This window comes from Leopardus geoffroyi, chromosome E2 (genome assembly GCF_018350155.1).
Source record: "Leopardus geoffroyi isolate Oge1 chromosome E2, O.geoffroyi_Oge1_pat1.0, whole genome shotgun sequence".
Classification (NCBI taxonomy): Eukaryota; Metazoa; Chordata; class Mammalia; order Carnivora; family Felidae; genus Leopardus; species Leopardus geoffroyi.
Genome location: NC_059335.1, coordinates 8,837,705 through 8,859,168, shown reverse-complemented (window position 1 = coordinate 8,859,168; position 21,464 = coordinate 8,837,705). Strand labels below are relative to the sequence as shown.

The following is a 21,464-nucleotide window of genomic DNA, read 5'->3' as shown; positions in this document are numbered from 1 at the left end:
CTTGGCTGTCCCAGTCCATAGATCATGAGACTCGTGATCCCTGGGCCCTATATCTGGTATAGAGTTTACACAAGCAAAAAGAAAAAAAGCACCTCCCGTTATGTCAGGTGGTGAGAAGTCGCCCTCTGCGAGGTATGAAGCATTTCTGATCCCACCCCCTGCGAGGAGGAGCCAACGGTGCGCTCTTCCAATGGGGATGCTACATTTAAAAGACCTCCTCCTTTGCATTGGGACTGGAGGGGCGCGCAGGCCTAGTGGCCAATGAGAAGTGGCGTAGGGGCAACGGGGGAGGAGAAATGACCACGCCCCCCTGTGGGCGGGGTGTCAGGCTTTCAATTTGCAACCAGAGGCGGCTGGAGTTTGGGACTCAGCATTTTTGCGATGGCGCTGCGCTGGGGCATCGTGTCAGTCGGCCTTATCTCCAGCGACTTCACGACGGCGCTGCGGACGCTGCCACGCTCCGAGCACCAGGTCCACACTCCCTCCGGAATCCTGTGGAAGAGCAGGCCGGGGAGCCGGGGCTCCTGGGTCTGAGGGAGGAGGGAGTTAGGGTTCCCTAGTCTTTTCTCCACTTCTGTCCGAAACTGGACTTTCGTCAAGTTTGGGAGGGTTTTGTTCTGAGCTACTGTGAAGAGAAGAAATTTAGGTACTAAGGGGTCAAATAATCGCTTGTCCCAGATCTCTCTTTCCCGGGACCCGTGTCCAGCCCCCCTCACCTCCTTCCCCAGGACCGTACCTCCCCGCCTCCGCCCTGGGGGATATAGTTTTTCTTACCCGGGGCCTTCTCCATCACCTCTCTCCCATCCACCTGCGCCGCGCCTGCGCCTTCCCCAGTCCCTCTAGTCTGACCCTAGCGCCCCTCCAGGTGGTGGCGGTAGCAGCCCGCGACCTAAGCCGGGCGAAGGAATTTGCGCGGAAACATGACATCCCCAAGGCCTATGGGTCCTATGAGGAGCTGGCCAAAGATCCGAATGTGGGTGAGTGACAAGGGCCTCCGAGGCCCCCGCGGCGCTGCCTCTAGCTAGGCTGCTCCGTAGGATAAGCAAGGCTCTGCGGGATGGGCCAATCCCCGTGTGCTTCTGGAAGGATCTGGGGCTGGCAGGCAGAACTGTAAGAACGGGCTTGGTTTGGGATTAGCGGTCTGGTATGAAATTGCATTTAGGGACCAGTCCAGGAGGGGCTTGAGTTTCTAAGAGAGCCCTTTCAGGCTTTAAGTAAGCTCTGGGGCCAGGGCTGCTGTGTTCTGGAATGGCTTGGATGGAAAGGCAAGACAGTGTAGTTGCACAGCAGCCTGACCGCAGTTAAGCTGCCTCAGCTGGCACTGTCCTCTCCTGCTTGCCCTTCTCAGTTTCCTCATCTGTAAAACGGGCAAAATAATGGTATCTACCTCTTGGCGTGGAACTTTGCCCAAGGTCTTAGGATGTTGGGGGCGGGAGCGCTACGTTGGGGGCGGGTCCTGGAAGTCCGGGGTGGGCAGGGCTTCTGATCTCTTGACCTTCTCCCTTCCAACTAGAGGTGGCCTACATTGGCACTCAGCATCCCCAGCACAAGGACACGGTGTTACTATGCCTGGCAGCGGGCAAGGCCGTCCTGTGTGAGAAGCCCATGGGCGTGAACGCTGCGGAAGTTCGAGAAATGGTTGCCGAAGCCCGGTCCCGAGGTCTCTTCCTTATGGAGGTGAGGGTGCGACCTTCCAACCTCCAATGTAGCGCTTGTCGCCATTACTAAACATGGTTGCCAGTGGACGTTTTTGGAAGAACACAAAGGCAGGGTTTGTCAAGAATTAAGTTGTCCACAAAGTGCACTGGGGTCGGTGTGTTTTCCCGGACGTGGCTGAGCGATGCCATGAAACCTACTAGCAACATCTATGAGGAGTGAGAGCCATTGCTTTTGGCCGTTAGCAAACATGGCAGCCTGAAAGATCTTTGCTCAGCTTTTCAAAGAGAGATGCCAGCCGTGAAAATGGCACAGAAGAGCAATGGGCTTACTTTCGGTGGATTTCCAAGGATAGTGGGCAGAAGGCCGAGGGCACACCTACCAACTCTCAAGGTCAAACTGCCTTTGTTTTCGCCCTTATCAGACACGGCTACTTACAGGGGCCATTTGACAGCTTGCAGAATGCCAGTAATTAAGATGGCTGCCAAATGGCAATGGATAGTGCCAGCAGTTAAGATGGCCGCCGAATGACTTCTAGAAGCTATTTTCATGTTAAGGAGTCTCTTGGTTCTTAAATGCTATCTCGCTGTAGGTTCTGCCAGTAGTAGCAACGGCTGCCTCTTACCTCCCCAGGTTCTATCTAGCTGCCCTGTCCCCAGTATTGCTCCTAGTCTGCGAAGTTCCCTATGCCTCAGAAATAGACGGTCAAGATTTGATAGGGTTACTCAGGGCTTCTGGTTCTCACTGTGCCTGGACAGTGCTAAGATTCTGAATTTATTGCTTCCTCATTTTTATTAGCACCTAATACATTTCAGATCCAACCCTAGGAGCCGGGGTTCATTAGGTGTGAGATACAGGCTCAGATTTCCACGAGCTGCAGATCTGCTACGGTCACAGAAGTGGGCTCTCCCAATGCCCAGTTGCACGGACTTTTGTGGATACAGCACCGGGCGGTTGACACAGCACGGGGGCACCAGCCCAGTGTAGGGGATAGTCAAGGAGGTTGCGTGCAGAGAGGGGCTGACCTGAGCCTTAAAGGAAAAGTAAATTGCACAGGGAAATGGGCCAGAGAGGAAAAGCAGAGTTAAGACTTAAAGAGGATGAGAATGGGCAGATTTCACCTATTTAGTGTGAACTTGACCTTGGACAGACTTTGGAGTCAGAGGACTCTAGACTTCTCACCAGTTCCTAGCTCTGTGATCTTGGGCAAGTAATTTGACCCAACCGGGCCTCAGTTTTCTCGGCTATAAAAGGGACATATGATAGCTACCTGGCAGGGAGATTGGGAGGAATCATTATGCAAAGTATGTGTCTTGCCCCTAATACATACTCTGTAAATGGGAATTGATATTAGGCATTGGGGAGCCATGGGCAGGGGTGGGACAGGGGCAACTCTAGGAGAAGGAAAGATGCCTCTGGGGCCAGGTCGGGGGTGGTCTGAACTGGGGGGGGGGGGGGACCATGTGTTATCAGTTTGCCATTACAGTGTACCACCACAGACCGGGTGGCTTAAACAACAGAGATTTATTTCCTCCTACTTCTGGAGGCTAGAAGTCTAGAAGAAGTCAGAGGCTAGAAGATATCAGCACGGTTGGTTTTTCCCAAAGCCTCTCTCCTTGGCTCGTTGATGGCCGTCTTCTCCTTGTGTCTAAATGTGGCCTTCCCCATGTGTGTCGCCGTCCTAACCTCTTCCTGTTGGATTAGGGCCCACCGTGATGACCTCATTCCAGCTTAATTACTTCTTTAAAACCTGGTCTCTGGATACATTCACCTTGGGAGGTCCTGGGGGGTTAGGACCTCAACATGAATTGGGCGGGGGGCACAGTTGAGTCTATAACATTGGGGGACTGGAGTAATGGTCCAGATGAGAAAAGATAAGGCTAGAGCTGCTCCTATGGGAATGGAGAGGTGAGGTGGAGCCAGGGAGAGTTAGGGGCACAACTTGGGGACTGATGGGTTGTGCAAGGAAGGGGGAGGGGTCTTGTTTGGATAGTGGGGAGGAGCGGGGACCCTCTCAAGATTGGGCTGCAGAAGGGAGAGGAACTGATTGGTTAATTCCTGGGTCCTGACGCCCTTCCTTTCTTTTCAATGGTCTTGCTCTCTCCCTCTGTGGTGTGCAGGCCATCTGGACCCGCTTCTTTCCTGCTACCGAAGCTCTGAGGTCCACTCTGTCTCAGGGAACTCTGGGGGAACTCCGGGTGGCTCAGGCAGAATTTGGGAAGGACCTCACCCACATCACCCGGGCTTTAGACTGGGCCCAGGCTGGTGGTGGCCTACTGGACATCGGCATCTACTGTATCCAGTTCATCTCTATGGTCTTTGGTGGGCAGAAGCCAGAGAAGATTGTGGCCATGGGAAGGCGCCATGAAACAGGTAACGTCTATCCCGGACTATACAATGGTGGCAAGAGTCATCCTCTCTCGCTGGGAGCCCTGAGCCGGGAATAAGTCTCCTAGCCCATGAAAATCAGGTTAGACAGCTGGAGGAACTTTCTTCCTGACGTCAAAGAGGATCAGAGTTGAGAGTGTGGGCAGGCTCTGCACTGGGAATTGCTGTGTGATCTTAGCCAAGGGACTCAACGGCTCTGAGTCCTGGTTACTGGTCAAATGTCGACAATAGGGTGGTCGTAGGGGCGCCCGGCTGGCTCAGTCAGTAGAGCATGCAACTCTTGATCTCGAGGTCTTGAGCTTGAGACTCGTGTTGGGAGTGGAGAAGGAAGGAAGGGAGGAAGGAAGATAATACTAGGGTTGTCATAAAGAGTTCATTAGCGAAGTCTTTTCAGCTAGCTGGTTCGGCCTCGTGCACGCTGTCGGTGCAACAAACAGAAGGCAGGGCGCAGCGTGCAAGCATTTTTCAAACTTTCGTTTTGTCCCTTGTTTGCTACTGTTCCATGGCCCAACGTCACCTGATTTCAGAGGTGAGCCAATAGACTATACCTCTTGATGGAAGGAGCTACAAAGTCTACTGTAGAGGGGCCCTCACAGGGTAAGGAGAGGAATTCTGTGGCCATCTTTGCAAACAGTACCCCAGGAGGCAATGACTAACCAGGAAAATATATATGGGTGAAGGTCACACCCTAGAAAACCTTCTCAGGCTAGTATCTGGCCAACTTTTAGACCAAATAGTAGCTCTAAAAACAGATTCTATTTATCAGGGCGCCTGGGTGGCTCAGTCAGTTAAGCGTCCAACTCTTGGTTTTGGCTTGGGTCATGATCTCACGGTTCGCGCGTTCAAACCCCACGTGGGGCTCTGTGCTGACAGTGTGAAGCTGCTTGGGATTCTCTCTCTCCCTTTCTCTCCACCCCTCCCCTGCTCAGGCTCTCTGTCTCTCTAAAATAAATAAATAAAGTTAAACACAATAATTTATTTTTTTTTTTAATTTTTTTTTAACCTTTATTTATTTTTGAGACAGAGAGAGACAGAGCATGAATGAGGGAGGGTCAGAGAGAGGGAGACACAGAATCTGAAACAGGCTCCAGGCTCCGAGCTGTCAGCACAGAGCCCAACACGGGGCTCGAACTCACGGACCACAAGATCATGACCTGAGCCGAAGTCGGACGCTTCACCGACTGAGCCACCCAGGCGCCCCAAACACAATAATTTAAAAATAAGGGTGCTTGGGTGGCCCCATTGGTGAAGCGTCCGACTTCAGCTCAGGTCATGATCTCATGGCTCGTGAGTTTGAGCCCCACATCGGGCTCTGTGCTGACAGCTCAGAGCCTGGAGCCTGCTTCGGATTCTGCCTCTGTCTCTCTCTCTGCCCCTCCCCTGCTCAAGCACTATCTCTCTCTCTCTCTCTCTCTCTCTTTCAAATATAAACATTAAAAAAATTTTTTTACAGAATTTATAAATAAATAAATGACAGATTCCATTTATCAAGTGCGTCTTCTGCATTAGGGTTATTATAAGGATGATCCCCCTGAGATAGATATATTATAGTTGCCCCCATTTTACAGATGAGGACACTTGAGTTGCAGACAGGGACAGTGACTTATCCAGGCTCACAGAGTCGATCCAGCATAAGGACTTGGGCTTATCTGGAACCAAAGAGAATTAGGTCAGAAGGTTCTTCCATCTATGGGATGCGTGATGTGTTCCCGAACCAGGCTGCTACTCCACAAGCTGTATTTAATTTTCAACTAATGCTTACGTAGCACTTACTGTAATCTAAATAGCATTCTAAGTGCTTTGTGCATTTTACGTCATTTAATGTAATACTTGTAATAACTTGGGTGAGACAGTTTCAATTATCCCCGTTTTATTTAAAAAAATTTTGGGGCGCCTGGATGGCTCAGTCGGTGAAGCATCCGACTTCAGCTCAGGTCATGATCTCACAGTCTGTGAGTTCGAGCCCCGCGTCAGGCTCTGTGCTGACAGCTCGGAGCCTGGAGCCTGCTTCAGATTCTGTGTCTCCCCCTCTCTCTGCCCCTCCCCTGCTCATGCTCTGTCTCTCTCTGTCTCAAAAATAAATAAAAACTTTAAAAAATAAATTTTTTTATTTTTTTAAAGTTTATTTATTTATTTTGAGACAGCGAGTAAGTGGGGGAGGGGCAGAGAGAGAGGGAGAGTCCCCAGCAGGCTCCACGCTGACGGTGTGGAGGCTCAAACTCACAATCCGTGAGATCATGACCTGAGCCAAAATCAAGAGTTGGACGCTTAACCGACTGAGCTACCCAGGTGCCCCCCTCTATTATCCCCATTTTATTTTATTTTTAAATATTTTTAAGTGTTTGAGAGAGAGAGCGCGCACGCACATTGGTCGGGGAGGGGCAGAGAAAGAGAGAGTCAGAGAATCCAAAGCAGACTCCACGCTGTCAGTGCAAAGCCCTATGTGGGGCTTGAACCCACGAACTGTGACGTCATGACCTGAGCCGAAGTCCCACGCTCAACCAGCTGAGCCCCCCACGCGCCCCAATTATCCCCATTTTAGAGCCGAAGAAACGGATTCTCCCAAACCTATACAACGGGTATTTGCAAAGGATGATGTTGAGGCTCTGATACGTTAAGTCTCCGTCCCTCTCTTTTTCTTTTATTTTGGTAACGGCTTTCCTGAGATAGAATTCGCACACCGTAGAATTTATCCGTTCCAAACGTAGAATTCCATGGCGTTAGTATATCCACAGAGTTGTGCAGTTAACAGGATCCATTTTAGAATATTCTCATCACTCCAAAAAAAAAACAAAAAACACCCAAAAACCTATCCCCACAGCCAGTCCTCCCATAGCCCTGAGCCATAAGCGGGCACCAATCTCCTCCCTGTCTCGGGGTCCGCCCAATCTTTTTTCTTTCTTTTTTTTTTTTTTTTTTTTTTCAACGTTTATTTATTTTTGGGACAGAGAGAGACAGAGCATGAACAGGGGAGGGGCAGAGAGAGAGGGAGACACAGAATCGGAAACAGGCTCCAGGCTCTGAGCCATCAGCCCAGAGCCTGACGCGGGGCTCGAACCCACGGACCGCGAGATCGTGACCTGGCCGAAGTCGGACGCTTAACCGACTGCGCCACCCAGGCGCCCCAAGGGGGTCCGCCCAATCTTGCACACATCACACAAGTGGAGCCCGACAGCAGGCCAACTTTTATGTCTGGCTTCTGTCACTTCGCCTGGTGCTTTTTCGCGGCCGCGTTAGAGACGAGACCTCTTGCCCAGGGCGCCCTAGGCAGGCTCTGAGGCCAGGCCTTCTCCCGTGCTGTGCCTTCCGCAGGGGTGGACGACACCGTCACTGTGCTCCTCCAGTACCCAGGAGGGGTCCACGGCCACTTTACCTGCAGCATCACTGCTGAGCTCTCCAATGTGAACTCTGTGAGCGGTACCAAGGGCATGGCCCAGGTGAGGCGGGACTGGCCAAGCCAGTGGGACTGGTCCCAAGTGCTGGGAACTGGGAACCGGGAACCGTGGCCCCTGGCAACAGGAGTGGGCCCACTCTGGTCGCTGGAGCTGGCTGTGGGCCGAATCGGCCTTTTCCCCCAGCACTGCTGAGGAATCCATCCCTGACCACCAGGCTTGGGGATGGGTTTGGCTCTCCGGGCTCCTTCCTGACCGTGAACTTAGTCTGTCAGAAACCCTTAGGCCTGAGGAGAAACCGTTATCGACCGTGCTTAGAGGGCAGCTGTGGCCTTTGGGATTGCTTCCAGGACGGGATCTGCGCCTGATCAAAGAGCGGCTTCACTGGGCTTCGTGGGGCCCTGTCGCTAGAAAGAAATCCTGTTCTTAGCAGAAGAGTTTGGGCCTTGCCCCAGACTTGAACTGCAAAATTTGGACCTTGCCCTGGCCACATCTCTATTTCCAGTTTGGCCTAGACTTGGGTATGGAAATGATGGAGGCTTCCCAGGGCTCTGGGGCCAAAAACTCAAGTCACCTAGGAGATAAGAAGGTGCTGGATTATCTAAGTCTCCTCCTGGAAAAGGGGATTCACACACAGATAAGCTGTCTTCACTGGGCCTAAGCATCAGGTGACAGAGGGGTTTGCCCCAGGGGAGATGAACAGACAGGCTTCTAGTGGGACACTCATGCTGTTGAACAAATCCCCCAGTGAGGGGGTAGGGGGGCAGGCCCTCCTGAGGTTGGAGGGTAACCAACCTCTAGCCGCCAGGTGTGAGAGGGAGGCCCCTAAGCATCATTAGGCTGGAGCCCCCCAGGCAGCCACCTCTTATCTGTCCCCAGATCCTCAGCCCCTGCTGGTGCCCAACAGAGCTCGTGGTGAAGGGAGAGCATAAGGAGTTTGCGCTGCCCCCAGCCCCAGGCAAGGAGTTCAACTTTACACACGGAATGGGCATGACTTATGAGGCCAAGCATGTCCGGGAGTGCCTACGAAAGGGTAAGGATGTGGAGGAGGGGTGAGAAGGTGGCAGGGCAGAGAGAGGCAAGCCTGGTAGGGGAGTGGGCCACTCCTCACCCCTTGGCCACTCTCAATAGCTGTCTGGAACTACAACTCCCAGGATCCCCTGGGGCATCCATCTGCACAACCCGCGTATTACTTTTGTGCCTCATGGGATTCTGGGGATGGTAGTTCTTTCGATCTTTGAGGCGTGCATAGGAGGGGTCCCTAATTGTACTCTCCCCCAGGCCTGAAGGAAAGTCCTGTGATTCCCCTGGCCGAAAGTGAACTCCTGGCTGACATCCTTGAGGAAGCGAGGAAGGCCATTGGGGTCACCTTCCCCCAAGACAAATGCTGATGCATGCCCCGAATAAATAAAGGCATGGTTCCCACAGAAATCTTAGCAATGGTGGTTTGGTGGGAGCTGGAGCAAGCCCACCCATCAAAGGGGTCACTAGTGAGTAAATTTGGTAGAAGGATGTGGGGAAGGGGAGGAAGGCAGAGTCAGGACCACATTTCTCACAAGTTTTTGGAGCAGATACCTGTGGGCAGATCCTTGGTTTGCCTAGCATAGACTCTGTGACCTTGGGCAAGGAAGAGTGGGTGGGTAGGAGGTGTCCCCAACTGCACTCTGCCGCAGCTCCTCCCTGCCCCCGTCTTCTCATCGGTAAAGAAGAGGCATACTACCAACCACACTCTGGGGAGGAATAAATGCGATAGTATATGAACAGCCTCCAGCATTCAGCAGGTTCTCAAAAAATGTTAACTGATGGGGGCGCCTGAGTGGCTCAAGCAGTTGAGCGTCTTGACTTCGGCTCAGGTCATGATCTCACAGCTGGTGGGTTCGAGCCCCACCTTGGGCCCTGTGCTGACAGCTCAGAGCCTGGAGCCTGTTTCGGATTCTGTGTCTCCCTCTTTCTCTGCCCCTCCCCCGCTCATGCTTTGTCCCTCTCTCTCTCTCAATAATGAATAAACGTTAAAAAAAAAAAAAAACGCACCCTGACACATAAACAACATACATAACCTCGTGAAATTCACTGACAACAACTAGTCACGTGACCTTGGTGAGTCACAGAGAGTCCAGGAAGTTCAATTCTGCCAGGTTCTAGAAGATTGAGATGGACACGTTGGGTTTGCATGAATAATTCTCACTGTGGGCAAACGAGAGGGACTAGATGTCAATCAAATGCGTTTTCTATTCCAAGTCTCTTTACACATCATTCAGGTATCACTACATTGGCTTCAGCCCTCTGTTTGCTTGGTTTCAATCTTTTGTGTGGCAAACACTGCTAGATGTCCCTTCAATCATGTACGATAGGAAAGTTTTCACTGGACGTATGGCTGCCCAGCTAAAGACTACATTTCCCAGGCTCCCCTGCAACTAGGTCTTACCACGTGAATGGGTTCTGGCCAATGGGATGTGGGCAGCATCTGAGTTATGGCCTTTTTTAGGCAAAGAGGATGGCCTCCCTTTCAGCCTCTCCCTTCTTGGGACTGGAGTAGAGCTGTGTCGGGCATTGGCGTGTCCTCTTCCCCCACGAGATGGAAACCATGTGTTGCAGATGGTGGACCCACAAGCTAGAAGAAGGCTAGAAAAAAAACACAATTATGGAGGTAGGCAAGCCTTGAGATCCGCAGGGCAAGTTGGTGAACTGGAGACCCAGGAAGGCCGATGTTTAGTTCCAGTCCGAGTCCAAAGGCCTGAGTACCAGGACAGCTGATGGTGTAGGTCTCATCAGAAGGCAGGCAGCTGGAAATGCAGGAAGGGCTGATGTCTCAGTGGGAGTCTGGATGCAGGAAAAAAAGCCCATGTCCCAGGTCAAAGGCAATCAGGCAGAAAGAATTCTTTCTCCCTCTGAGGAGGATAGGCCTTTCATGTCATCGGATGGGCTCGCCCACAGCAGGGAGCCTAGTCTGCTTTACTAAGTCACCAATTTAAATGTTAATCGCACCCGAAACACCCGGAGAATGTTCGACCAGATATCTGGGTGCCCTGTGGCCCAGTCAAGTTGACAGAGAAAATTAAGCAGGCAGTCCCTGACACTGGAAATTCACTCCCTGTTAATGTCACCGGGGATTGCATACTCTCTCGGACTGTTACACAAGAGGTCAATCAACTTCACTGTTATTTAAGCCATTGCTAGAGCAGCTGAATTGGTGTGCCACTTCCCAGTTTCAAAAGATATGTCCTGTCCCTGCTTACTTCCCCCGTTAAGAGTTGGAGTCTGCTAGATCTCAGCTTAGGTCTCGATCTCAGGGTCAAGCCCCGCATTGGGCTCCGCGCTGGGCGTGGAGTCTACTTAAAAAAAAAAAAAAAAAAAAGAGAGAGAGAGAGAGTTGGAGTCTAGTTCCTCTTCCCTGAAAATGGAGAGTTCTCATGACTCACTCGTAACCCTTGCCACACGGATGCTCCATGACTTGCGAGGCTGGTGGGAAACGCAGTGCAATTTCTTCCTTGTTCACAGAAACACTTTTAAAAAAGTTTTTTTTTTTTTTTAATGCTTACTTATTTTTGAGAGAGAAAGACAGAGGTGGGGGAGGGGCAGACAGAGAGGGAGACACAGAATCCGAAGCAGGCTCCAGGCTCTGAGCTGTCAGCACAGAGCCCGACACGGGGCTCGAACTCATGAACCACGAGATCATGACCTGAAATGAAGTCGGACGCTTAACCCAGGCACCCTGAAGCTGCAGTGACTCATGAGTTAACTTTGGAAATCACACTGTCATTTCCACAATACCCTACTGGCCACACTGGTTAGCCCTATTCAGTGTGGCAGGGCCCTACACAGGGGCATGAATATACCTGGGGACTAAAGTCATTGGGGACCATCTTGGAAGTGGGTTTCACAGTTCCAAAGTAGCATCCTTGTTATTATAAACAGTTTTGACTTCAGAACTAGCTAAAAAGTTTTCCGGGCCCCTGGGTGGCTCAGTTAGTTAAGCATCCCAACTCTTGATTTTGGCTCCGGTCAGGATTGCCAAGTTGTGGGATCAAGCCCTTCATGGAGCCTGCTTGAGATTCTCTCCCTCTCCCTCTGCCCCTCCCCCACTCGTGCTCTCACCTTCTCAAAAAAATAAAATAAAAAGTTTTCTCCCTCCTGCTCAAAGGCTGCACTGTTGAGAGGTGGGCATCAAAAAGCCCTTTCTTCTTTTCTCTGTAATTAAGGCAAAGGGAGGGCTCATTCATTGGGCGGAAATAACAGGCAAAGATAAAGCTAGCTTCAGAGTTAACAGGAAACACTTTCCCCCAAGGACATGCTTTCTTACGGAGAAACTTTGTTCCCTAGAATCCTTTCCCTCAGGAAAAATGAAACATCCCACTCTTGCCTGTAGGCATTTGAAACAGAGTAGCAGCCTCAATTTCCAATCCTGGTGCAGAGCCTCACATACCGGGTTTAGGGACCACTCCATATCTAGACTCACCTCGTAGTTTCCAAGGACACGAGCCCCCGGTTCTTCTTCACAGTCTGCACTTGGTGTTTCCCTGCCCTTCCTGCAGATCCTGTGAGAATTCTACCTTTTCCTTCCTCAAAATGCTCCATGGTTTCTCTCTTGTGTGGTCTCCATCATCGCAATGGGTCAATAAACTTGACTTTGTCACACTATGTTCCTGGTGGTGTTGGGCTGATGTACTAGGGCTCCTATATTCTTCTATGGCTATGGCTCCCAGCCACCCTTGGGACAGAGATCCCTTCTCTTGTATGCTTCCCCCACTTCATTATCTGACCCCGACCTATTTTCTAATCCGAATTCTCTTGTCCTCTTCTTTTAAGAGGAAATATCATTTCTACGCAGTAAAGTGCACATTACGTACGCACAGTTCCATGAGTTTTTCAACACGTGTATCCCCGAGCAATCATCGTCTCGATCAAGATACAGCATCTTCCAGGCACCCCGGGTGCCTGTCTTGGGGCCCCTCCCTGCTCATACCCTGCCAGTCTGCTACCACAGGTTAGTTTTGCCATATTTTGAACTTCATATTCCTTGTCACAAAAACAGCTCACAGACTCTAATCGTCTAAAACGTCCTGCCTCAATGAGTGAGATTTTTGGCCTCCGATGTTGCTTCTGCCCTGGGAAGGTCTTAAAGTCACCTGAAACTTCCAAAAATACTGCGTGAATGAATGAAAGTTATAGCTGCCATTGAATGAGTGGCGGGTGGAAGGGCGTCACGACGGGTTCTTACCTGTCGGTGCAGATTAGATAGTCACGTGATAGCGGCCCGGCCTCCCCAAGCAGGTGAGGCAGGTGCTGTCACGTGACCCAACAGCCCTGCGGGGCGACAGCCTCCGGGCCGCCATTTTGCGGGGCGGTCACGTGAGAGCACGCACGTTCAGCGGGGCGCTCACGTGACCAGGGGCGTGCTGCGGCCGCCCGGGCGGACCCGGCGAGAGGCGGCGGCGGGAGCGGCGGTGATGGACGGGTCCGGGGAGCAGCCCAGAGGCGGGGGTGAGGCGGGAGGCAGACGGGCGGGAGGAGGGCGAGCCCCCTCGCCGGCCGGCCCCACGATCCCTCCTGCCGGTCTTGGGGCCGTGCGATCTCCAAGCACTCCGGGGCAGAAACTCCCGGATCGGGCGCTGCCAGCTTCCAGCCCCCTCCCTCCCCGGGGGTTCCCGGCTCTCTGGCCTCCGCGTCCCGATGCCTTTCTGCCTGGCGCTCTCGGACCCCCGAGAAGCTGGAGACCCCAGAATCCCAAGCCCCGGGGCAGGCCCGGGCTTGTCGCCGGCACCACTTCCTGGTGGGAGGGGCGGGTCTCTCCTCTGCCCCCTCAGGCCAGGGGTCTGGATGCATGAAGTGTTCCCTCAGCCTCCTCCGCCGGAAGAACGCAGGATACTGGCCGAGGCTCCCTGCCTTTTTCTCCACCAGGGACTCAGCTGCCCGGGCCCCTAGGCACTGTATCTACCAGGGACCCAGAAATGCAGGACCCCCTAGTGTTGTCTTCCCTCAGAGATCATGAGCCACCCTAGTTCCCTGAATCCCCTAGGACCCAAGAGTCCAGGCACGTCTTCCCTCCTTTCTCCTCTAGGGCCCACCAGCTCTGAGCAGATCATGAAGACAGGGGCCCTTTTGCTTCAGGGGTGAGTCTGAGGTGTGATTATTGCCGAGCGGATTGGAGGAGTGATGCCCCATTCTGATTCTGCACCCTCCACACTCCATTCCCACTCTAGTTTCATCCAAGATCGAGCAGGGCGAATGGGGGGAGAGACACCCGAGCTGGCCCTGGAGCAGGTGCCCCAGGATGCGTCCACCAAGAAGCTGAGCGAGTGTCTCAAGCGCATCGGAGATGAACTGGACAGTAACATGGAATTGCAGAGGTGTGGCCCCTGGGCCCCAGGAATCCAGCCACTGGTCCCCTTCTCCCTCACATCCCCAGAGCCCCGGCTCTCAGGCCCCTCTTCCCCTGGGCCTGGAGTTCAGATCCACAGTCGGCTACTCCCTCAGACCCAGGCGTCCAGGGCCCCACCACTCTACCCAGCTCCCTGGCTGAGAAGCCCGCCCTTCCTCTAGGATACTGAAACCCTCCCTCAGGGAGTCATTTTCCCCACTTTCCTGAATGTCCATCTCGTCCCTTTCCCCCATGTTGGCCCGTTCTTTTTCATGACAGCCTAAATTGGGCCTCGGCATCCTCGTCTTTGGTGTGAGGTGAATCCCAGAGTCTCCCCCACGCCCTGCCTGGTCTTCCCTCGGCAGCACTGGCTTTCCTCTTTCCTGCAGGATGATCGCAGCTGTGGACACAGACTCCCCCCGCGAGGTCTTTTTCCGGGTGGCAGCGGAGATGTTTTCCGATGGCAACTTCAACTGGGGCCGGGTCGTTGCCCTCTTCTACTTTGCCAGCAAACTGGTGCTCAAGGTGGGCGGCTGCCGGGCAGTGAGCCCCCAGGGATGCTCCGCTCAGACCTAGGAGGACCTGGGAGTCGTGAGGTCAACCCCTGTGGCAGCCCACTAAGCTCAAAGGGAATGGAGAGGGCTACGGGCTGGTTCGTTGGCTCCTTCAGTTACTCGTGCAGCAGACACTTATTGGGCCTACTATGTGCCCGACCCAAGAAGCGGCACCCAACAAAGCAGGCTAGGTCCCTGCTCTCGTGGAGCCCACAATGTCTTATGAGTTTGGTGATGTAATTGTGCAAAGTGGTCGGGAAGGACTTCTGAGAGGGGATGACCTCAAAGCCAAAGTTGCAGCGATCTGTGAAGATTGGGGAAAAGGCATCTGGTAGCGGCCCCGGCAAGTGCAAAGGCCTTGAGGCAGGACCAAGGCTGATGCATTGAGGGCAGGGAGGAGGGGGAATGGGTGGGAAATGAGGGCAGATTGTGAGGGGTCCGCTGGGCCACTGCAAGGATGTTAGCTTTGCTCTGAGTGAGATGCGAGTGACTAGGTGGTTAGAAACAGGAGAGTGGGGTGACCTGACTTCTAAATCTAAAGGACTGTTCTAGCAAGCAAGATGTTAATTGTACAATCTAGGCTCCAGGTATGTGGCTATGCGCTGTAAAATTCTTTTAAGTTTTCTATCAGAAGTTTGTCACGATAAAATATGGGGGAAGCAGAAGCCCAACAATTTTTTTCTGGCCATTGTGGGTAGAAAAGAAAGATTATGGGGCAAAACCTGGGAAATGTGGGAAGGGGCACCTATAATAGTCCTGCTGAATGATGACTAACCTGGACTGTGGTGGTCGCAGTGGAGGTGTGGGGGGGGGGGGGAGCAGATTTCTTAATGTGTTTGCCAGATTAATGATGGGGCTTGAATGTTGGATACGAGGTGGACAACAGGGAAGAGACAGCCAGATAGAGGGTGGGAAAGGGAAGTTCAGGTTGTTGGAGAGTCATGGGCAGGGGGGGATGGCTAGTCCTACCTAGTGTGAAGGTCAGAAAACCCCTCTCTGGAGAATGACATCAGACCTGACATTAGAGCTTTGAGGGAGGAGTAAAAATTTGCTTGGTTAAAGCCTGTTTAGGTAGAAGAATCAGCATGTGCAAAGGTCCTGAGGCAGGGAAGAGTTGGTGGGAATGAAGATGTGGAAGAAGGTAAATGAGACACAGAAAAGAAGTGGAAAAATGGAATGCGATCAAGTCAGAGCCTTCATACAGGGCCTTGTGGGCTGAGCTATGCCTTTTGGTCTTTACCACCTGGGGAGCCATGGAAGGTATGTGAGCAGGGCAGTTGACAGTAAAAAGATCCAGTTAACAATTTACGAAGCTTGTTCTGATTATGAGTGGAAAAGAGACTGCAGTGGGGCAGGAGGGGAGGCAGAGTTGAGAAAGGCGTCGGGCCACTGTCCCGACAGTGAGGACAAGGCTCAATCCCTAAGGCCTATTCCACTCCCTGCAGGCCCTGTGTACCAAGGTGCCCGAGCTGATCCGGACCATCATGGGCTGGACACTGGACTTCCTTCGAGAGCGGCTGCTGGGCTGGATCCAGGACCAGGGTGGTTGGGTGAGGCCCCTAACCTCCCCCCACCCCTACTACTCTGAGACCCCTGAGTCCTCCTGAGCCCAACACAGTGTTGTCCTCCCTGACTCTGGATCATCAGATGGGGTCTATAATGCATTTCCTCACACGTCTGATCAATTCCTGACTCGTCTGGTCGCCCCTGACCTCTCGGTGACCCCATGACCTCTCGGTGACCCCTGACCTCTCAGTGACCCCTGACCTAACCAGTATCTCCTCTTCTCCCTGGTGCCTCCACTTCCCCTGGAATCCGTCAAGTTTTTTGATAACGCTACGACCCCAACTCTTTAGTATCCATTAATCTTAGGCTTTTACCCCCACTCGTGCCCTTTGACCTCTCCCAGGCCCCTCTCCCTCCCTGATTCCTCACATGCTGGCTCAGGGGCTCCCCCTTGGCCCAGCTGCTGAAGTGACTCATGTACCTGTCTGCAGGACGGCCTCCTCTCCTACTTTGGGACACCCACGTGGCAGACAGTGACCATCTTTGTGGCCGGAGTGCTGACTGCGTCACTTACCATCTGGAAAAAGATGGGCTGAGGCCACCAGCTGCCTTGGACTGTGTCTTTTCTGCATAAATTATGGCATTTTTCCGGGAGGGGTGGGAATTGGGGGCCATGGGCATTTTTCTTACTTTTGTAATTATTGGGGGGGGGGATGTGGGGGAGGAGAGGTCTGGTGGGGGGCAATAAACCTCTTTCAGGCCACACTTCGGAGTCTGAGTCACTGAGCCCTCTCCCTGGCTGTCACAGGAGACCAGACTTCATGTGCCGGCAAATCTTTTGAGGGAGCCCAGTGCCCTCTGGGTTAGTGAGGGATTAGGTCCCCGCTCTGCCCTCCAAAAGCCCACAATTGGGAGGGGACCGAAGATCACTTGCGTTGAGGTCTATGGTGGTGCTGTGTTCCAGGCAGCAGTGGGCAAGACCTCAGACAGGCAGTGGAGTCCAGGCTGTAGGACAGGGCAGCAGGCCCTGGGGAACTAGGCCTCGGAAGCTTCCACCATATGGGACCAGAGGAAGTCGCACACTTAGGTGGAGAACGGGGCGGGGCGGGGTGGGGGGAGGTGGCAGGACTCAGTGGACCAGGAGAGGGCTCTAGAGCCCTGTGGGGAAGCTACCCGAGGTCAGAAGGCTGGGCCCAGAAGATCCAAGGGAGAGGTCAAGGCCTGAGCTTGTGCTGAGTGGCCGGAGAGGAGGGGACAAGGCTGGATGGGCTGGGGGGAGGGGGGGGCCCTCCCAGAGAACAGGCCCGGGTGCAGATACCGCAAAATGGCCTAGTAGATTGGACACAGAAGAGGAAATCAGAGATTGAAATCACTTAGTCACAGCGTCTGTTGTCCCTTCTCTCTGGGTCTTTCTGTCGTCTTGTCTCTGGGCCTCTTCCCCCATCCCCTGTCTACCCCTCACCCCCAAGATCTGGGTCCTTCTTCAGATCATCTTTGCCTCCCCCCTTCCTCTCCCTCTACCTGTGAGCATTTCCAAAGTCACCCCTCTCTGCAGGTGGGGCCTGGTGGAGGCTAAAGGTCTTTAGGCTGAGGTTTGAAATTTGGTGAATGAGTAACTCAGGCCCCATTGTGACTGGGTGCCTGGAGCACCTGCCCCTCCCCCATAGACTCTCCCCAGAGACACCAAGGCAGGGGCGAGCTGTCAGACAAGATAGTGAAGGGAGACTGAGTCACCGCCCAGAGAGGAGACAATATGGCCACAGGTCGGAGGAACTCGAAAAGACTGTAAGATGCAGAGACCAAGCACACTCGAGGTGGCACCCTGGGGGGGAGGGGGCCAGACTTGGATCCCCGCCAGGCCTATTTCCCGGGGTCCCGCCAGTCAGCAGTCTGGCAGGACGTGAGGTCAGTCAGTGGCCCCACCCCGCCTCTCTGCCTGAGACCCTTACCGCTGAGTTCAGCATGACTCAGCACCGCTGCTCTCCTGGCCGCTGGCCCAGGGGCCCCTTGAGGACCCCAGATACCAGCCCGGTCCAGCGTCCCCTTGGTCAGAGGACACCTTGCCTGGGCTGCTTGGAGCGGGCCCCCTCTGCAAAGCAGGCCTCAGTAGCTTTAGCTCCCCTGCTCAGCCTGCCTGCTACCTCCATTAGGGCACTGCAATAAGGTTCAAGTTCCTGTCTTTGTCTCCTCCCCCCCCCCCCCCCCCATCAACTAGGATGGGGAGCTCCTTGAGGGCAGGTCCTGGTTGAGCCAATCTGCTTCCAGACACCAGCCTGGAACTGACACACATAAAAAAAAAATGTCCATTGGTCAAAGACACATCCCATCCACAGGTCCCCAGACCCTCCTTGGGTCCCTAGGATGCAGGGCTTCTCTTTGTGACTTTGGAGAAGCGCGTGTGAGGCAAGACCGGGACAAGAGAGACTGCTTCAGAGCCAAAGGGAATTTCAAGTCTGGCTGCCCTCAGAATAGTCTCCAGGAAATGCAGCCTCAGAGAGACCCAAAGTTTGAGTGTCATTTCCCCAAGATATTCCAAGTGGCCCAATCTTTCAAAGGCTCCAAAGGGCTCTCCAAGTCCTCCTACCTCTTAGAAAAGCCCCTACCAGGCTTCCAGAAATATCCCTCTCCCCTGTTACAGGGGGGGATTAAACGGGGAGGATCCCAAGAACAACTGTCCTTTTAATCTTGAAGATCACTTCATGAGCCTAAAGACCCCCAACCCTCTTAGGGGGAGATTCCAGAAAATATGAACTTCCATTGTCAGCTCTAGGGCTACAGAAATTCCCAATCTTTTAGTGAACTCCAAGGCTCCAGGTCCCTCTCTCAACCCATCTATCAGAGAGATACCCCAAGATTCCAGAAGTATCTCACCGCACCGACTTCCAAACTTTGTAATGATCCAGAGACCCCTTATCTTCCAGAGCAACCCCCAGTCATCTGGAGGTATCCACACCTCTGAGGAACCTCCAGGGCGCCAGAAAGATCCATGCTCTAAGACAACCCCAGAATCCAATTGACTTTCCTGAGACACTCCCAAGACCCCAGAATCATAATTTTCCAGCGCTCCCAGTGTCCCCATTAATCTTCCACCCACCAGAGAGACCCCCCCCCCCCCCCCCCACACACACAATCCCCTGACTGTCCAGAACCAGCCCTAGGACCCTTGCACCCCGTAACCTCCCCAGCCCCACTTCCCCGTTTCACAACAGCCTCGCGCACGGGCGCGTGACTTCCCCACCTCTGGGCGGGGGTCTGGGACTCCTATCAACTCGGATTGGTCAAGCGCGGGCTCCAAGCCCCGCCTCCCGACACCGCAGATTGGCCGACCGCTGTCCCTGAGCGCCCCACCTCCGCGGCCCCGCGCGCTATAAAAGAAGCCGCCCTGGCCACGGCCTTTTGCAGTGCGCACGGCGGTCCTGCGGATCTGTCTCTTGCTTCAACAGTGTTTGGACGGAACAGACCCAGGGACGCCCCTTCTACCTGCCTCCGACCACCCTCCAACCTTTTTTCCAGTCGCCACCTTCGGAGCCATCTTCTTGCCCATCCTCTGCCTCCGGGACCAGCCAACACCCGATTTTGAACTTAGCTTCTCGTTACCAACCAACCATGAGCTCCCAGATTCGTCAGAATTATTCCACCGAGGTGGAGGCCGCCGTCAACCGCCTGGTCAACATGCATCTGCGGGCCTCCTACACCTACCTCTCTCTGGTGAGGGTCCCCAGGACGCCCCCAGCCCAAGTTTCCCCCAAGTGCGCACCTCTGGCCCTCTGCGCACGCGCTGGCTTTCTTTGTCCCGTTGGGTAGTCGGGGGGCGGAGTCGGGGCGCCTGGCCGGCCTTTCTGCCCTGTAACCCGTGTTCGCGCCATCTCTTCCCGCAGGGCTTCTATTTCGACCGTGACGATGTGGCTCTGGAGGGCGTGGGCCACTTCTTCCGCGAGTTGGCTGAGGAGAAGCGGGAGGGCGCCGAGCGCCTCTTGAAGATGCAAAACCAGCGCGGCGGCCGCGCCCTCTTCCTGGACGTGCAGGTAAATAGTGCGCGGGCGGCGGACTACATATCCCAGCAGCCCGCGCGCGCGCGTAGCGGTTTAGGCACCGCGTGGGCTTCTGGGCGATTGTGTTCCGCTTTTGTGCTGCTCAAAATGGAGGCGCCCCCGGGTTCCCAAAGCCGTAGCTGTCCACGCTGCAACGTGGTGTCGTCGCATGGGTGGTTGTAGGAGACTGGGGGTGATAAGATGCGAGATCTTAGACGGCTTTGCCACGTATGTAGCGAGTCCTGAGCCCTCTGTCATCTGTACAGAAGCCGTCCCAAGATGAGTGGGGTAAAACCCTGGACGCCATGGAAGCCGCCCTGCTTCTGGAGAAGAACTTGAACCAGGGCCTTTTGGATCTGCATGCCCTGGGTTCTGCCCGCGCAGACCCCCATGTGAGTACCCCCTTGATCCACATGTAATTGGGCAAATTTCCTTTTGAGCCTCGTTTCCCCCTCCGTCGCACCGTTAATGTGTAACTGACCATATTTTCTCCTGTCCTGTCCCTCAGCTCTGTGACTTCCTGGAGAATCACTTTCTAGATGAGGAGGTGAAACTCATTAAGAAGATGGGCGACCATCTGACTAATCTCCGCAGGCTGTCCGGCCCCCAGGCCGAGCTGGGCGAGTATCTCTTCGAAAGACTCACCCTCAAGCACGACTAGAAGTCTCTGGAGCCCAGCAGCCTTCGAGAGGGTCCCTCTGGCATTCCCCCCAGATGTCAGGGCTTGTGCCTGAGTCTCTCCTTGCAGCCACTAGGCAGCTTTTTAACCAACCTGGAGCCCTCTCCCAAGCCGTGGACCAAATGAAAACAATAAAGCTTTTTTGCAGCAACTGGTGGTTTTGGGTGTGTGTGATATGAGGTGGAACCGATTTTCGCAAGGCTTCTAGCTGTTCCGCCCCCGCAGGGAGTGCTGTTGGCCCCACATCTTTGCTGTTCTTCACCAGATCTTCCCCAGGGGGTGGGGTGGGGTAGCGGGTTCTCTGCTTTGCTGGGCTGTCAACTGCCCCTCCTACAGGGGAGAGCCCAGACTCCCAAGGAGTCTAGCAAGACCTACTGTTGGTAGTTGGAAGGAGGCATTTAGAGACGATAAACAGTAACCAGAAACGGGCTCTGATGACTAGTGTCCAGCAGCGGGAGCACAGAAAGTGCAAGAGGGGCTGAGCTGGGGTGTGGGGCTCAGCACAGAAATGGGATGTGAAACTTAGGGCTAAATTCTCCAAACGGGGACTGGAGAAGCTTGAGGAGGATTAGCAGGCAGCTACTGGGTCCAAGCTACAAAACTATGACCCCCCTGACCCTTCCGTTTCTGGTAGAATCTTAACAGGAAGTGGCTCCTGGACTTCTGTTCTGACACCACACCTGTTGTCTCCCAACTTTGGTGGCCACTCGTGATTCTGGCAGGGGAAAGGGATTTCTGCGTCCATCACAAACACCGTGGCTAACGGGAAGGATGGTCACACATGCGAATCTAGTTTTCTACTCCCCCGAAATGTGATTAGCTTGGAGATGCACTCTAGTGAAGACGAGAAGTGAAAAAAACCATTTTCCCGGAAATAGAGCCATTCAGGGGGGCAGTAGG

General features: G+C 53.8%; 3 protein-coding genes and 2 long non-coding RNA genes across 6 annotated transcripts; 3 read left to right on the top strand and 2 right to left on the bottom strand.

Annotated features, from left to right (window-relative positions):
- Window positions 1–316: 316 nt before the first annotated feature.
- DHDH (dihydrodiol dehydrogenase) lies at window positions 317–8,872 on the top strand. Its single transcript, XM_045440609.1, has 7 exons — window positions 317–471; window positions 866–977; window positions 1,514–1,677; window positions 3,777–4,029; window positions 7,357–7,481; window positions 8,316–8,469; window positions 8,718–8,872. The coding sequence occupies exons 1-7, from the start codon at window positions 382–384 to the stop codon at window positions 8,825–8,827; spliced, it is 1,008 nt and encodes a 335-aa protein (XP_045296565.1). The 5' UTR covers window positions 317–381; the 3' UTR covers window positions 8,828–8,872.
- On the bottom strand, window positions 374–937 carry LOC123578073. The gene is made up of 2 exons (XR_006702223.1): window positions 775–937; window positions 374–530 (listed from the first exon to the last, which is right to left on the bottom strand). It is a non-coding gene; the product is annotated as an uncharacterized LOC123578073 (long non-coding RNA).
- Window positions 8,873–9,489: 617 nt separating the features above from the next.
- LOC123578072 lies at window positions 9,490–19,733 on the bottom strand. Its single transcript, XR_006702222.1, has 2 exons — window positions 19,612–19,733; window positions 9,490–10,765 (listed from the first exon to the last, which is right to left on the bottom strand). It is a non-coding gene; the product is annotated as an uncharacterized LOC123578072 (long non-coding RNA).
- Window positions 12,794–16,619, top strand: BAX (BCL2 associated X, apoptosis regulator). 2 transcript variants are annotated; one of them, XM_045440610.1, is made up of 6 exons: window positions 12,794–12,917; window positions 13,495–13,546; window positions 13,637–13,783; window positions 14,184–14,319; window positions 15,794–15,898; window positions 16,346–16,535. In XM_045440610.1, the coding sequence occupies exons 1-6, from the start codon at window positions 12,884–12,886 to the stop codon at window positions 16,448–16,450; spliced, it is 579 nt and encodes a 192-aa protein (XP_045296566.1). In that variant the 5' UTR covers window positions 12,794–12,883; the 3' UTR covers window positions 16,451–16,535. The 2 variants fall into 2 exon arrangements, with proteins under 2 accessions (XP_045296566.1, XP_045296567.1); XM_045440611.1 differs by lacking the exon at window positions 13,495–13,546 and having other exon boundaries at window positions 12,816–12,917; window positions 16,346–16,619.
- Window positions 19,233–20,715, top strand: FTL (ferritin light chain). Its single transcript, XM_045440612.1, has 4 exons — window positions 19,233–19,562; window positions 19,733–19,879; window positions 20,152–20,277; window positions 20,394–20,715. Exons 1-4 carry the CDS (start codon window positions 19,461–19,463, stop codon window positions 20,544–20,546), a joined length of 528 nt encoding a protein of 175 aa, XP_045296568.1. The 5' UTR covers window positions 19,233–19,460; the 3' UTR covers window positions 20,547–20,715.
- Window positions 20,716–21,464: the final 749 nt, after the last annotated feature.

Bases quoted from the DNA above. Each gene is read 5' to 3' on its own strand.
- FTL (XM_045440612.1), top strand. From the start codon at position 19,461: ATGAGCTCCCAGATTCGTCAGAATTATTCCACCGAGGTGGAGGCCGCC. The intron at 19,563-19,732 runs GTGAGGGTCCCC...CTCTTCCCGCAG, and splicing joins CCTACACCTACCTCTCTCTG to GGCTTCTATTTCGACCGTGA. The intron at 19,880-20,151 runs GTAAATAGTGCG...TCATCTGTACAG, and splicing joins CCCTCTTCCTGGACGTGCAG to AAGCCGTCCCAAGATGAGTG.
- DHDH (XM_045440609.1), top strand. From the start codon at position 382: ATGGCGCTGCGCTGGGGCATCGTGTCAGTCGGCCTTATCTCCAGCGAC. The intron at 7,482-8,315 runs GTGAGGCGGGAC...ATCTGTCCCCAG, and splicing joins GTACCAAGGGCATGGCCCAG to ATCCTCAGCCCCTGCTGGTG. The intron at 8,470-8,717 runs GTAAGGATGTGG...ACTCTCCCCCAG, and splicing joins CCGGGAGTGCCTACGAAAGG to GCCTGAAGGAAAGTCCTGTG.
- BAX (XM_045440610.1), top strand. From the start codon at position 12,884: ATGGACGGGTCCGGGGAGCAGCCCAGAGGCGGGG. The intron at 13,547-13,636 runs GTGAGTCTGAGG...TTCCCACTCTAG, and splicing joins GGGGCCCTTTTGCTTCAGGG to TTTCATCCAAGATCGAGCAG. The intron at 14,320-15,793 runs GTGGGCGGCTGC...CACTCCCTGCAG, and splicing joins CCAGCAAACTGGTGCTCAAG to GCCCTGTGTACCAAGGTGCC.